We start from the raw sequence: 14,373 nt of genomic DNA on the forward strand, positions 1-14,373 counted from the left end.
AGGGTCGTTACAATATTGTCAGATGAAACCAAGATTGAACTCTTTGGCCTGAATGCCAAGTGTCACGTCTGGAGGAAACCTGGCACCATCCCTACAGTGAAGCAATGTGGTGACAGCATTATGCTGTGGGGATGTTTTTCATCAGGGACTGGGAAACTAGTCAGTATTGAGGGAAAGATGAAAGTACAGAGAGATCCTTGATGAAAACCTGCTCCAGAGCGCTCAGGACCTTAGACTGGGGGTGAAGGTTCACCTTCCAATAGGACAACAACCCTAAGCACACAACCACGACAATGCAGGAGTTCTCTGAATGTCCTTGAGTGGCCCAGCCAGAGCCCGAATTTGAATCTGATCGAACATCTCTGGAGAGACCTGAATATAGCTGTGCAGTGATGCTCCCCATCCAACCTGACAGAGCTTGAGAGGATCTGCAGAGAAGAATGGGAGGGAATCCCCAAATACAGGTGTGCCAAGCTTGTAGCGTCATACCCAAGAAGACTCGAGGCTGTAATCACTGCCAAAGGTGCTTGAACAAAGTACTGAGTAAAGGGTCTGAATACTTATGTAAATGTGATTTTTTTTCTTCCAAAAAAATGTTTTTGCTTTGTATTGTATGTAGATTGATGAGGAAAAGAAACAATTTAGTCAATTTTAGAATAAGGCTGTAACGTAACAAAATTTTGAAAAAGTCAAGGGGTCTGAATACTTTCCGAATGCACTGTATGTTAAGCGGACTGGGCTGTAATACCCATCCTGAATCACTGTCTGGAGTAATAACAAAGTTATGAAATGTTAGAAATTGTACATAAAATAAGTGGATTACTTAGATGAGCAAAATGCAGCCAGACTTACACAGAAGCTATACTGTATGAGTACACATTGAGGCCTTCAGTCTCCCCTCTCTCTCTCCACCCCCACCCTCTGCCTCCTGTTCTCCCTCTAAAACACACACACACACACACACACACACACACAGAGAGAGAGAGAGAGAGTGCAACAGAGAGAAACGCTCACCGTATCTGACGCTGCCACATGGACAAAACTTTCCAGAACCGCCAGGCTCAGTTGGTCCATGACCTCTATCATGGGTTTGTCATCATCCTGTAAGGTATCACAGAATCCATCATGTTCAACCAACTCTGGTCCAATACTCCGTAACCAGCACACAATTTACTGGTTAACTTTCCAGTTAATTTTCCAGTTAACCGGTTTTGCTATGGAGCTACACTGGGGCTTCGAGAAAACGGGAGCTTTTTAGCTGTTACATTAGACCTGTAACTTGTTGACAGCGTGAGAAGAGCGCGAGCCACTTTATCAAGCGCTCTCGGGGCGTGAGACATGCATTGAATTCTTGAAGAAGAATAAAGACATTTTACGCTGAGCAGTGCATACCTCTCATGAAACGAATGGGAGTGTCTCACGCTCTGCACAAGTTACATGTCCATGAAATAGCCTTTTGGGTGTGATGTGGTGGTTCCTATGGTTACGCAGCCACGTTTGAACAATGCATTTTACAATAACGATTTTAACCCACGTTCTGACAATCCCCCTCTCGCCCTTACCTCCGCCTGTCCGATGGCGAGGAACAGGCAGCGTATCTCCCGGAGGATTGCCATGGCCAGTTTGCGCGTTGTGAGCTGACAGGAGCAGAGCAGCAGCAAGGCCAGGCCCTCGATGGCGTGCAGCACTGTGGAGTGGGGTCCGTGTTCCACCGACACGCGTTGGCTGGAGCCCAACTGCAACAGCTACAACACACAGCGGACACAGGTGCAAACAACAACAACTCAATAGAAGAGCAGGGCGCACTCACAACAGCGCCAGAACTAGAAGGGACATTGACACATTGTATTCCTTTCTGAGGAAACAGAAACCATGCCCTTACCTTAAACTAGTGCTGAGCGATTAGTGCTTTTTTTAAATATGTCGGTTTGGTTTAAGTTCATTGATAAAAACATTATCACGGTTTTTGAATTCTGTTTCAGTGGGGTGGGGGGTCCAACCCAGTGTCATAAACAAAAATGCACCCCTCCTCCCCAAGATGAAAAATATTTTCATATGATCCTCCCCTTGTACTGTAAATAAATCGAACACCCTTCCCCCTCATACAATTAACTCAAAATAATGTTTATGACCACAAATAACAATAACTGTAGCAACACTGTTATTTCCATTGTGGTCCCTATTTATTTATTTTTTTGTACATGAATACAAGTACAATTCTTACAAGCTTGTTTGCCTGGTAGCTTATTCTTCAGATGTTCTGGGGCTGCTGGTGAACCATAATGTGCAGGCATAATCAAAGTGACACTGGACTAGCTCACCTGCAAGAGTCTTTAGGGTGTCTATAATAGCTAGGTTTCCATCCAATTGGTGACAGATTTTCATGTGAATATTCAAAAAATATTCATTTAGGAAGATTTTCCTTTAGTAAGTGTAGCGCCGAACCTACATGACAGGGAAGATTTTAATTTACCGGACATTTGATAAATGTAACATACATCCATATGCATTCAGATCCAACCTGGCGCAGCCAGCACCATCAATAAAATAGGGCTGTTGGCCAAATGAGCCACATTTTACGTGTCCTTAAAAACAGCCTATAACAAATTAGAAAAACACGATTCCTTGTGTTTCAATGTGTAGCATATGCAAAACGTTCTAGCCAATTTTTTTTGGGGGGGGGGTTAGGCTCAGCTGTCAGAGATTTTAGCAGTACATTTATAGTATCAAGGCATTGCATGCAATGGCGTTCACTGTATGATATTCATATTTTTATAAATATATAGCCTATATAAACTAGAGAGATAGAGATTTGCCGGTGGCATGCTATGTTACCGACATGCATTTCTTCATGTCAGATGCCTACTGTGTCTGCTATTAGTTCATTTTTTATTCAAATATTTTGTATAAAGACAAGAATTATATTGTTAGATTACAGGAGTAACTTTGGTTGTCCTGAAAGGGTCTTCCTTAGCTAAAGCTTAATAATAGCCACACCATACCAAACCTTCACAAACGTTTCTTAACTTCATTAGGGTAATATCAAAAGTAAGTCGAGCCATTGTTTTATAGGGAAAATACGAGCAGAAGAGCGAATGTAAATCAGGGATATTTGTCCCTATTTGGGACAACCCCCCCCCCCCAGTAAATGTTGATAATGTTGATAAATGTTGAATAAAATAATTAATAAAAGTCCCATGATGGTAGTGACTGCCCATTACTGCTTATCACGTATTAACCATAACTTATTCACATTACTTTAATAAAATATTTGTTTAATTTTATTAATTTTATTTCATTCCAAGACATCATCTGGAGCTGCTGCCTATGCTGTCTGAAAAAAATCACAATTTAAGTAGTTCTTCAATGTAAATAAGGCATACTGAATACCAACTATCAGTCACTTAGATCATGTATTTTCAAGCTTGCAAAGCAACTGCTTTCTTTCCCTCTCGATCTTCTCTCAGTCTCTTGCCGGGTTCAAAACAACTGGGAACTCGGAACTGGGAACTGGGAAATCTCCACCTTCCGACATCAGTGCCTTAAAAAAAACACTATTTGAACGGTCATCCCTTCTCGAAATACCAACTCAGGATTTCGGGCCTCTTTCTAAAGCTCTGACTTTCCGACCTGAGGATCACTGACCTCATGATTTGATCTCGTATTTTTCAGAGTTCCCAGTTCTTTTGAAAGAGGCATCTGTGTCTGCTCTGCACAGACCGGACAAGTTAGTTAATTAACACATTTTCTGCTCTAAACTGTGTAGAATATTGACCTGTTGGAAACTACAACTCCCTACTACATTGCACAGTTCAGGCTTGATCATATTTATCTCTACAGAAACTACACATCGAGCTCACAAAAAAAAACGGAACAAAATGTAATTCAAATAATTGAACCGACATCGGTCAAATTAGTTGTTTAAAGACCTAATCGCTCAGCACTACGTAAACATACAGGCACTTAATGTAGCTACTCATTACACCTTCCAGCCTATATCTCCACTGTAAGAGCAATAAGTACATGTTAGACAGCCTATCTCTGTTTACTGTACCTCTGCTGGGCGTATCTTGGCTGTGTCGCAGCCCTTCTCTGGGGCTGACAGAGCAAGTCTCCACTGGGTCAACAGCTGGAGCAGCAGCCGGAGAGAGTTGTCCAGTAGGGCCTGCAATCAATCAATTAGTCAATCAATTAGTCAATCAATCAATCAAGAAATCAACTCATCAAGCCATCTATCCATTGATAGTTCCATGCAGCTATCCATACATTAACCCATCCGTCCATCCATCCATCTGTACCTGGTGGCTGTCCTGAACCTCCCGCAACAGGAAATTGGTAAAGCCAAACAGGACGTCATCACGCCACTCAGGGAGGTCTACCAGTAAACTCTGGAGGGAGTTCTGGGCTATGAGGCGTAGCTCGTCGTCCATGTGAATCGTCAACCTGGGAGAAAAACAATACACACAATGTGCGTTTTAAAGAGGCAACTATTTATGTATTGCTCAGTTTACTAAATTCTACTTAAAGTTGAAATCCTTAATTGCTATATAAATTTTTGGACACACGGTACCAGTCAAAAGTTTGGACGCCTACTCATTTAAGGGTTTTTCTTTAATTTTTACTATTTTCTACATTGTAGAATAATAGTAAAGACATCAAAGCTATGAAATAACACATATGGAATCATGTAGTAACCAAAAAAGTGTTAAACAAATCTAAATATATTTTATATTTGAGTAGCCACCCTTTGCCTTGATGACAGCTTTGCACACACTCGGCATTCTCTCAACCAGCTTAATGAGGAATGCTTTTCCAACAGTCTTGAAGGAGTTCCCACATAGGTTGAGCACTTGTTGGCTCCTTTTCCTTCACTCTATGGTCCAATCCTGGATGAACTGCACTACCTGAGCCACTTGTGTGGGTTGTAGACTCAGTCTCATGCTACCACTAGAGTGAGAGCACCGCCAGCATTCAAAAGTGACCAAAACATCAGCCAGGAAGCATAGGAACTGAGAAGTTGTCTGTGGTCACCACCTGCAGAATCACTCCTTTTTTGGGGGTGTCTTGCTAATTGCCTATAATTTCCACCTTTTGTCTATTCCATTTGCACAACAGCATGTGAAATTTATTGTCAATCAGTGTTGCTTCCTAAGTGGACAGTTTGATTTCACAGAAGTGTGATTGACTTGGAGTTACATTGTGTTGTTTAAGTGTTCCCTTTATTTTTTTGAGCAGTGTATAAAGATTTGCACGAGCAATGTCAGACTGACATAGACTAAAATACAGTAGAATAGAATATAATACAGTATATACAGTGGGGAGAACAAGTATTTGATACACTGCCGATTTTGCAGGTTTTCCTACTTACAAAGCATGTAGAGGTCTGTAATTTTTATTATAGGTACACTTCAACTGTGAGAGACGGAATCTAAAACAAAAATCCAGAAAATCACATTGTATGATTTTTAAATAATTTATTAGCATTTTATTGCATGACATAAGTATTTGATCACCTACCAACCAGTAAGAATTCCGGCTCTCACAGACCTGTTAGTTTTTCTTTAAGAAGCCCTCCTGTTCTCCACTCATTACCTGTATTAACTGCACCTGTTTGAACTCGTTACCTGTATAAAAGACACCTGTCCACACACTCAATCAAACAGATTCCAACCTCCACAATGGCCAAGACCAGAGAGCTGTGTAAGGACATCAGGGATAAAATTGTAGACCTGCACAAGGCTGGGATGGGCTACAGGACAATAGGCAAGCAGCTTGGTGAGAAGGAAACAACTGTTGGCGCAATTATTAGAAAATGGAAGAAGTTCAAGATGACGGTCAATCACCCTCAGTCTGGGGCTCCATGCAAGATTTCACCTCGTGGGGCATCAATGATCATGAGGAAGAAGAGGGATCAGCCCAGAACTACACGGCAGGACCTGGTCAATGACCTGAAGAGAGCTGGGACCACAGTCTCAAAGAAAACCATTAGTAACACACTACGCCGTCATGGATTAAAATCCTGCAGCGCACGCAAGGTCCCCCTGCTTAAGCCAGTGCATGTCCAGGCCTGTCTGAAGTTTGCCAATGACCATCTGGATGATCCAGAGGAGGAATGGGAGAAGGTCATGTGGTCTGATGAGACAAAAATAGAGCTTTTTGGTCTAACTCCACTCGCCGTGTTTGGAGGAAGAAGAAGTATGAGTACAACCCCAAGAACACCATCCCAACCGTGAAGCATGGAGGTGGAAACATCATTCTTTGGGGATGCTTTTCTGCAAAGGGGACAGGACGACTGCACCGTATTGAGGGGAGGATGGATGGGGCCATGTATCGCGAGATCTTGGCCAACAACCTCCTTCCCTCAGTAAGAGCATTGAAGATGGGTCGTGGCTGGGTCTTCCAGCATGACAACGACACGAAGCACACAGCCATGGCAACTAAGGAGTGGCTCCGTAAGAAGCATCTCAAGGTCCTGGAGTGGCCTAGCCAGTCTCCAGACCTGAACCCAATAGAAAATCTTTGGAGGGAGCTGAAAGTCCATATTGCCCAGCGACAGCCCCAAAACCTGAAGGATCTGGAGAAGATCTGTAAGGAGGAGTGGGCCAAAATCCCTGCTGCAGTGTGTGCAAACCTAGTCAAGAACTACAGGAAACGTATGATCTCTGTAATTGCAAACAAAGGTTTCTGTACCAAATATTAAGTTCTGCTTTTCTGATGTATCAAATACTTATGTCATGCAATAAAATGCAAATTAATTACTTAAAAATCATACAATGTGATTTTCTGGATTTTTGTTTTAGATTCCGTCTCTCATAGTTGAAGTGTACCTATGATAAAAATTACAGACCTCTACATGCTTTGTAAGTAGGAAAACCTGCAAAATCGGCAGTGTATCAAATACTTGTTCTCCCCACTGTACATATGAGATGAGAAATGCAAAATATGTAAACATTATTAAAGTGGCCAGTGATTTCAAGTCAATGTATATAGGGCAGCAGCCTCTAAGGTGCTAGTGATGGCTATTTAACAGTCTGATGGCCTTTAGATAGAAGCTGTTTTTCAGTCTCTCGGTCCCATCTTTGATGCACCTGTACTGACCGCGCCTTTTGGATGATAGCGAGGTGAACAGGCAGTGGCTCGGGTGGTTGTTGTCCTTGACCTTTTTGGCCTTCCTGTGACATCGGGTGCTGTAGGTGTCCTGGACGGCAAGTAGTTTGCACCCGGTGATGCGTTGAGCAGACCGCACCACCCTCTGGAGAGTCCTGCGGTTGCGGGCGGTGTAGTTGCCGTACCAGGCGGTGTAGTTGTCGTACCAGGCGGTGATGCAGCACGACAGGATGCTCTCAATTGTGCATCTGTAAAAGTTTTAGGTGCCAAGGGTTTTAGGTGCCAAGCCAAATTTCTTCAGCCTCCTGAGGTTGAAAAGGCACTGTTGCGCCTTCTTCACCACACTGTCTGTGTGGGTAGACCATTTCAGTTTGTCAGTGATGTGTACACCGAGGAACTTGAAGCTTTACACCTTCTCCACTGTGGTCCCATCGATGTGGATAGGGGGGTGCTCTGCTGTTTCCTGAAGTCCATGATCAGCTCCTTTTGTTTTGTTGACGTTGAGTGAGAGGTTAATTTCCTGGCACCACACTACCAGGAACCTCGTCTCGTCATTGTTGGTAAACAGGCCTACTACTGTTGTGTCGTCTGCAAACTTGATGATTGAGTTGGAGGCATGCATGCATGGCCACTCAGTCATGAGTGAACAGGGAGTATAGGAGGATGCTGAGCACGCACCCTTGTGGGGCCCTTGTGTTGAGGATCAGCGAAGTGGAGATGTTGTTTCCTACCTTCACCACCTGAGGGTGTCCCGTCAGGAAGTCCAGGACCCAGTTGCACAGGGCGGGGTTCAGACCCAGGGCCCCGAGCTTAATGATGAGCTTGGAGGGTACTATGATGTTGAATGCTGAGCTATAGTCAATGAACAGCATTCTTACACAGGTATTCCTCTTGTCCAGATGGGATTGTGAGGGTGCGATGGCGATTGCATCATCTGTGGATCGATTGGGGCGGTATGCAAATTGGAGTGGGTCTAGGGTGACAGGTAGGGTGGAGATGATATGATCCTTGACTAGTCTCTCAAAGCAATTCATGATGACAGAAGTGAGTGCTACGGGGCGATAGTCATTTTGTTCAGTTACCTTTGCTTTCTTGGGTACAGGAATGGTGGACATCTTGAAGAATGTGGGGGCAGCAGACTGGGATAGGGAGAGATTGAATATGTTCGTAAACACTCCAGCCAGCTGGTCTTCACATGCTCTGTGGACGCGGCTAGGGATGCCGTCTGGGCCGGCAGCCCTGCAAGGATTAACACGCTTAAATGTCTTACTTACGTAGGCCATAGAGAAGGAGAGCCCACAGTCCTTAGTAGCTGGCCATGTCAGTGGCACTGTGTTATCCTCAAAACGGGCAAAAAAGGTGTTTAGCTTATTCGGAAGCAAGACGTCAGTGTCCGCGACGTGGCTGGTTTTCCCTTTGTAGTCCGTGATTGTTTGTAGACCCTGCCACATACGTCTCGTGTCTTAGCCGTTGAATTGCAACTCCACGTTGTCTCTGTACTGACGTTTTGCCTGTTTGATTGCCTTACTGAGGGAATAACTACACTGTTTTCTATTCTACCATATTCCCAGTCACCTTGCCATATTTCAATGCGGTGGTTCGTACTTTCAGTTTAGCGCGAATGCTGCCATCTATCCACGGTTTTGGTTTGGGTATGTTTTAATAGTCACACTTGGAACAACATCTTCTCTACACTTCCTGTTGAACTCAGTCCCCGTGTCCATGTATACATCAATGTTATTATCCGAGGGTACCCGGAATATATCCCAGTCCGCGTGATCAAAACAATCTTGAAGCATGGATTCTGATTGGTCAGACCAGCGTTGAATAGACCATAGCACGGGTACTTCCTGTTTGAGTTTCTGCCTATATAAGGGGAGACCAAAAAGGAGTCATGATCTGATTTGCCGAAGCAAGGGCGGGGGAGGGCCTTGTAGGCATTTCGGAAAGCTGAGTAGCAGTGGTTCAATGTTTTTGCAGAGCGAGTGCTACAGTCAATGTGTTGGTAGAACTTCGGTAGCGTTTTCCTCACATTAGCTTTGTTAAAATCCCCGGCTACAATAATTGCATCCTCAGGATATATAGTTTCCAGTGTAGTTCTTTGTGGGTCGTCGTGGTATCGGCTTGAGGGGGAATATACACGGCTGTGACTCTAATCGAAGAGAATTCTCTCGGGAGGTAATATGGGTCGGCATTTGATCGTAAGGTATTCGAAGTCGGGTGAACAAAAGGACTTGAGTTTCTGTATGTTATCACAATCACACCATGAGTAGTTAATCATGAAACATACACCCCTGCCCTTCTTCTTCCAGGAGAGATCTTTATTCCTGTCTACACGATGAACTGAGAACCCAACTGGCTGTACAGACTCAGCATATCCCGAGAGAGCCATGTTTCCCTGAAACAGAGTATGTTACAATCCCTGATGTCTCTCTTGAAGGAGATCCTCGCTCTGAGCTCGTCAACTTTATTATCCAGAGACTGAACATTAGCGAGTAATATACTCGGAAGCGGTGGGGGGTGTGAATGCCTCCTGAGTCGGACTAGAATCAGCCTCTGGAATCAGTTCAATTGCCCTGGGGGGTACGAACAAAGGATCCAATTCGGGAAAGTCGTATTCCTGGTCGTAATGCTGGTAATGCTGGTGAGCTACCACTGCTCTGATATCCAAAAGTTATTTCTGGCTGTATGTAATAACACAAAAACATTTCTGGGCTAATAATGTAATAAATAACACATAAAAAACAAAATACAGCCAAGCTTTTAGCTTAGGAGCTAAAAGCACGGCTGCCCTATCTGTTGGCGCCATCTTGATAGAGCTTTCTTCTGTATACCACCCCTACCTTGTCACAACTGATGGGCTCAAACGCATTAAGAAGGAAAGAAATTCCACAAATGAACTTTTAACAAGGCACACCTATTAATTGAAATGCATTCCATGTGACTAACTCATGAAGCTGAGAGAATGCCAAGAGTATGCAAAACTGTTGTCAAGGTAAAGGGTGCCTACTTTGAAGAATCTCAAATATATGTTGAACAGTTTTTTGGTTAGTATATGATTCGATATGTGTTATTTCATAGTTTTGATGTCTTCACTATTATTCTACAACTTAGAAAATAGTAAAATAAAGAAAAACCCTGGAATGAGTAGGTGTGTCCAAACATTTGACTGGTACTGTATAAATAAATGACATATGCCCATTGATTCTTGAAGAACATAACTGTTATGAATTGTATGTATAATGACTAAATGTGGTATACATTTAAAGTAATGATAGGACTATATCCAACAGAATTCTACCCTGTCTCTGTATAATGATGAAGAAAGTTTGTCCATAAGAAAAAAGGGACTGTTAGCAGACAAGTAACTGTGGCAGACAACTTGTGACCACTCTGGAACTGATAACAGGGAAGGAAGTCTCCCCACCCAGGGAGGGGAGAAACCTTGGGCTTGTAGTAGATTGTATAACAGGTGGCAGGATGGGATAAGCAATGTTTGAGTAGGAGAAGACTTGTGAACTATATTGTCATTGTCTGAGAGGAGGAGGGACATTTATGACGAAATGAGAGGTATATAAACCAATGTACATGAAATGATAACAGAGCTCTCGTAAATAAACCTGCTGACTATTGTAGACTGGCCTCTGTCTGTTTCATTTCAACAAGAACCTTATAAATTCTTGGTAACAAACCGAGTAGTTTAATTGAAGTTCAGTTTATGAACATTGAGAACAAAATTCTCATAACAATAACTTAAAAATACCTCAGGAGCTTAGTTCAACTGTCACACCGCATCAAAACCCAAAATACAAGCTTGTTAATTTCGATATTTGTACACAATAAACAAACACTATTTAGCCTCAAAACATGGTTAAAACTATGATTTTGATTATAATGGATGGTCAGTCCTTGCATCCATAACTCTGTCAATGAATTTGAAGGGGGTTACATTTCTCCAAGCCCATCCCTCAGCTTTTTACCAACACACAGGTGGAGTGAACACTGTTACTGTTTCAATTAAGGATTCTAGCTTTAAATAATTGCCTCCTTAAAACACACATTGTTGAAGAAAAGTTTTCAATGAAATCAGGCTGCCAGATTATAATGAGGTTTATTGGAATTTTTCCAGTCAGGTAAAATAGGAATGGTTCCTGGTCTAAAGTGGGCTCAGCATGATACATGACACCTAATTATCTGAATGCCCTGGTCAAATAGGCAGCAGCGGGCCTCTGCAGGATCGTGTTACTGAGGTTTCGGGAAACGTGAAGGGTTGGCCCATTCATTACAATGGGTTTCTTGCACATACACACACACAGGCAGATATGCACACACATGCACGCACGTACACACCGAGATAGCAGGTCTATGAGTTCGGGCTTGGACATGCCGTCTGGCAGGATGCGAGGGATGGCCGCCACACACGTCCTGAACAAGTCGATCTTCGGCTTCCTCTCCCCTCTGACAAGACAAGGTGAGACACCATCAAGATCAGGTCAACAGCAGAACTGCCTGCCTTTCAGTTTGTCATTACATATGCAATGTAAAATATCCCCCAATAATGACATGCAAAAATATTTTTGACAACTGCCAAATCATGGTACATCAAGAATAGGGCCTTTAGTTGTATTTTTTCCTGACCACATGACCTAACCAGGAAACCTTTTTCCTGGCCAATCCAAGTTGAAACTTGGAGGATTACCAGTCGTAGGACCCTGGAGAGCTGGGAACGTTGGGAAAGTTTCTGGAAATGTACAACCCTAACACTTGTAGAGGAAGATCAATAAATCAAATGTATTTATAAAGCCCTTTTCACATCAGCCGAGTAGCACACGTACGTGATCATGTCCTCAGGCTCTTTGTTGAGCATCTGGACGTTGGTCATCATCAAGCATCGGCCCACCTCCTTGTCCAAGTGTCTCAGGCTATTGTCGATGGCCTTCCTCACCTGGGAGTAGTACAGGGACATACCTACAGCACAGGAGAAGAACACATCATTTACTTTCAGGATCTATTCTATTCATACATACAACACAACCTTTCATTCCAGCACAACAATTCCAGTGTTGAATTGTGCCATCCATCCATCCAATCATCCATCCTTCCACCCACACATCCATCCAACCATCCACAGCATACCGGAAACAGTAGGTAGTCCACCTGGTGACCCACCTATGACCTTGGCTTCATCATCGGTCAGTGTTTTGCTCAGGTAAGTCTTCTTTACCCTGAGTGTGTTGCCCGAAGGCAGCGTGGCTCCCGTGTTGGGCATGGGTGGCTCCCCATCCTTCTGCTGGAGCTTGTCAGCTATCACCAGGAACGCTCTCAGACCTATATTCATTCTCTGGACAAAGGCACACACTGGAATGTTATGTTAATTGTCATGATATTATGACTGATTTGATTGGTAATTGATTGATTGATTACATGTATTGTCCTTTTACGGGAAATTATTTTCAAATGTATTGTTATTCTGAATCTGGTATATTGTTCAATGTGTTCTATGCAGTTCTGCTTTCAAAAATGGCATTACAATTTAGAAAATATAGCTGCAAGCAGAAATGAACATGGATCTGTTCACAGGGTAACAGAAAGGACACACGATCAGTTGGATAACAAAGCACTCTATTTATAGGAACTATCTTGCTTAAAGGGCAATCAGTGAAAGCATTACCATATTTATCTCTCAATACCACAAGGATGACCCAATTGAAGTTTAATCTAGTCCTGTATGTTGGTCATTTTAATGCAGTATGTAATGATTCTTAAAAATCCTTAAGAGTCTATTGACGCACCTGTGCTTCAATCTAAGTAACATAGTCCAAAAAATCCCCATGTAAATCCGTCAGTTTAAGATTGGGCTGCGTCTCAATCCACCACATCCAAATATGTCGGCCTTCCGCATCTGCAGTGGAATGTGGCCGAGCTACAGCGATGTTTGTCAGACCATAAGACAGTCTTTTCACGAAAACGGCTGTAACCACTCTATGGAAAGATGAGACTCTCAAATCACAATGTTGTTCTCCGTTTTGCTCTACGACCCCCACAAGTGTCCCAGGACTCGTCTGAAGGTAACCCATACAAATTAGTGGAGGTAGTTTTGTGCCAACAAAAATAAGGGGTTAAATATGAATAAAAATTACAAAAATATTTCCTGAGCTTTCTTATATCTTCTAAATATAGCACACACTTCAAAACCTCTTGACTATCTTCTTTGCCATATATGAATCAAATAAAACAATTTATAAAATAGGGGGCCCTCTTCTATAAATTGGGGTCCGTAAATTAAAAATCAGATAGCTAAATGATCCATGGTATGACCAAATAATGTGTCCAATAACTGACAATAATGGACTATTTTTGACTGCAACATATTCATCATAATCCCATTATTGCTTTTGTGCAGATTTATTCACAAGCACACTTGGCGCTTATACTGATGTTTAGGCAACTGAAATTGTCTTCATTTCACTGAGCGTCTTGCTGGCCGTGTGTTTTGGTGGTTTGGGTATTTTTATTTTTTTTTGTCATTATAAAAATAAGCTGTTACTGTGTTCCAACTCACATGCTTTTTGTTTTATAGTTGTAACAAAAGCACTCCACGAATATAATGTATTTGACACTTGGAATTATGTGTTTTTTCAGTTTTTTTTTCTTTACATATAGTAATCCATGAGCTAGGGAAGTTGGTCGGGCAGCTCGAGCTCACTTGGGCCGATGGTGTCTTATAGTGATTTTCTTGAAGGTCTATGTCCCTAAAGTTGGAAAATGTGTGATAGCATTGCAAAAATGGTAGCTATCTGTGTATTATCGCTCTTTCTGTCATCCCCCATCCCTTACATTCTTCCCATAAGGATTTTACCCAACAATATACAACAAGTTATACCCTTTAAACATGTATAATTGGAAAGCTTAGATTCACAGCTATCCATCAGACACATTTCTGGGAGGAATGTTCAGGTCAACATAACTTTGACCTCTATGGTACATATCAGAATGACCTTATAAATTACTTTAAAAAGGAAACAACTTTGTTTGACAAGTGTGTAATGAACACGATGGGAGACAGAGAGCTGGTTTCAAGCGCAGGGCGCAGCAGGAGTTTATTTGTAAAGGGCCACAGGAAGAGGCAGGTAGCTAGGTCCAGGGGCAGGCAGAAGGTCATACACAGGGGGTCCAAAAAGGCAACAGTACAGGCAGGGAAAAGGCTAGTAACATCGTCCAGGAGATCAGGCAATAGGTTGATAACAGGAAATCCGATTTGCTAAA

General features: G+C 42.6%; 1 protein-coding gene across 7 annotated transcripts in view; it reads right to left on the reverse strand.

Annotated features, from left to right (window-relative positions):
* The window catches only part of LOC139547551 (protein furry homolog), a 236,771-nt gene that overhangs the window by 125,583 nt on the left and 96,815 nt on the right, over window positions 1-14,373 (reverse strand). For all 7 annotated transcript variants that reach the window (XM_071356440.1, XM_071356436.1, XM_071356437.1 and 4 more), the window contains exons 15-21: window positions 12,277-12,448; window positions 11,943-12,075; window positions 11,458-11,565; window positions 4,299-4,443; window positions 4,055-4,165; window positions 1,563-1,745; window positions 1,015-1,101 (exon numbers count right to left, since the gene is read on the reverse strand). In XM_071356440.1, the coding sequence (XP_071212541.1) occupies window positions 1,015-1,101; window positions 1,563-1,745; window positions 4,055-4,165; window positions 4,299-4,443; window positions 11,458-11,565; window positions 11,943-12,075; window positions 12,277-12,448 (939 nt within the window). The remainder of the gene's footprint in view (window positions 1-1,014; window positions 1,102-1,562; window positions 1,746-4,054; window positions 4,166-4,298; window positions 4,444-11,457; window positions 11,566-11,942; window positions 12,076-12,276; window positions 12,449-14,373) is intronic.

This window comes from Salvelinus alpinus, chromosome 21 (assembly GCF_045679555.1).
Source record: "Salvelinus alpinus chromosome 21, SLU_Salpinus.1, whole genome shotgun sequence".
Taxonomy (NCBI): Eukaryota; Metazoa; Chordata; class Actinopteri; order Salmoniformes; family Salmonidae; genus Salvelinus; species Salvelinus alpinus.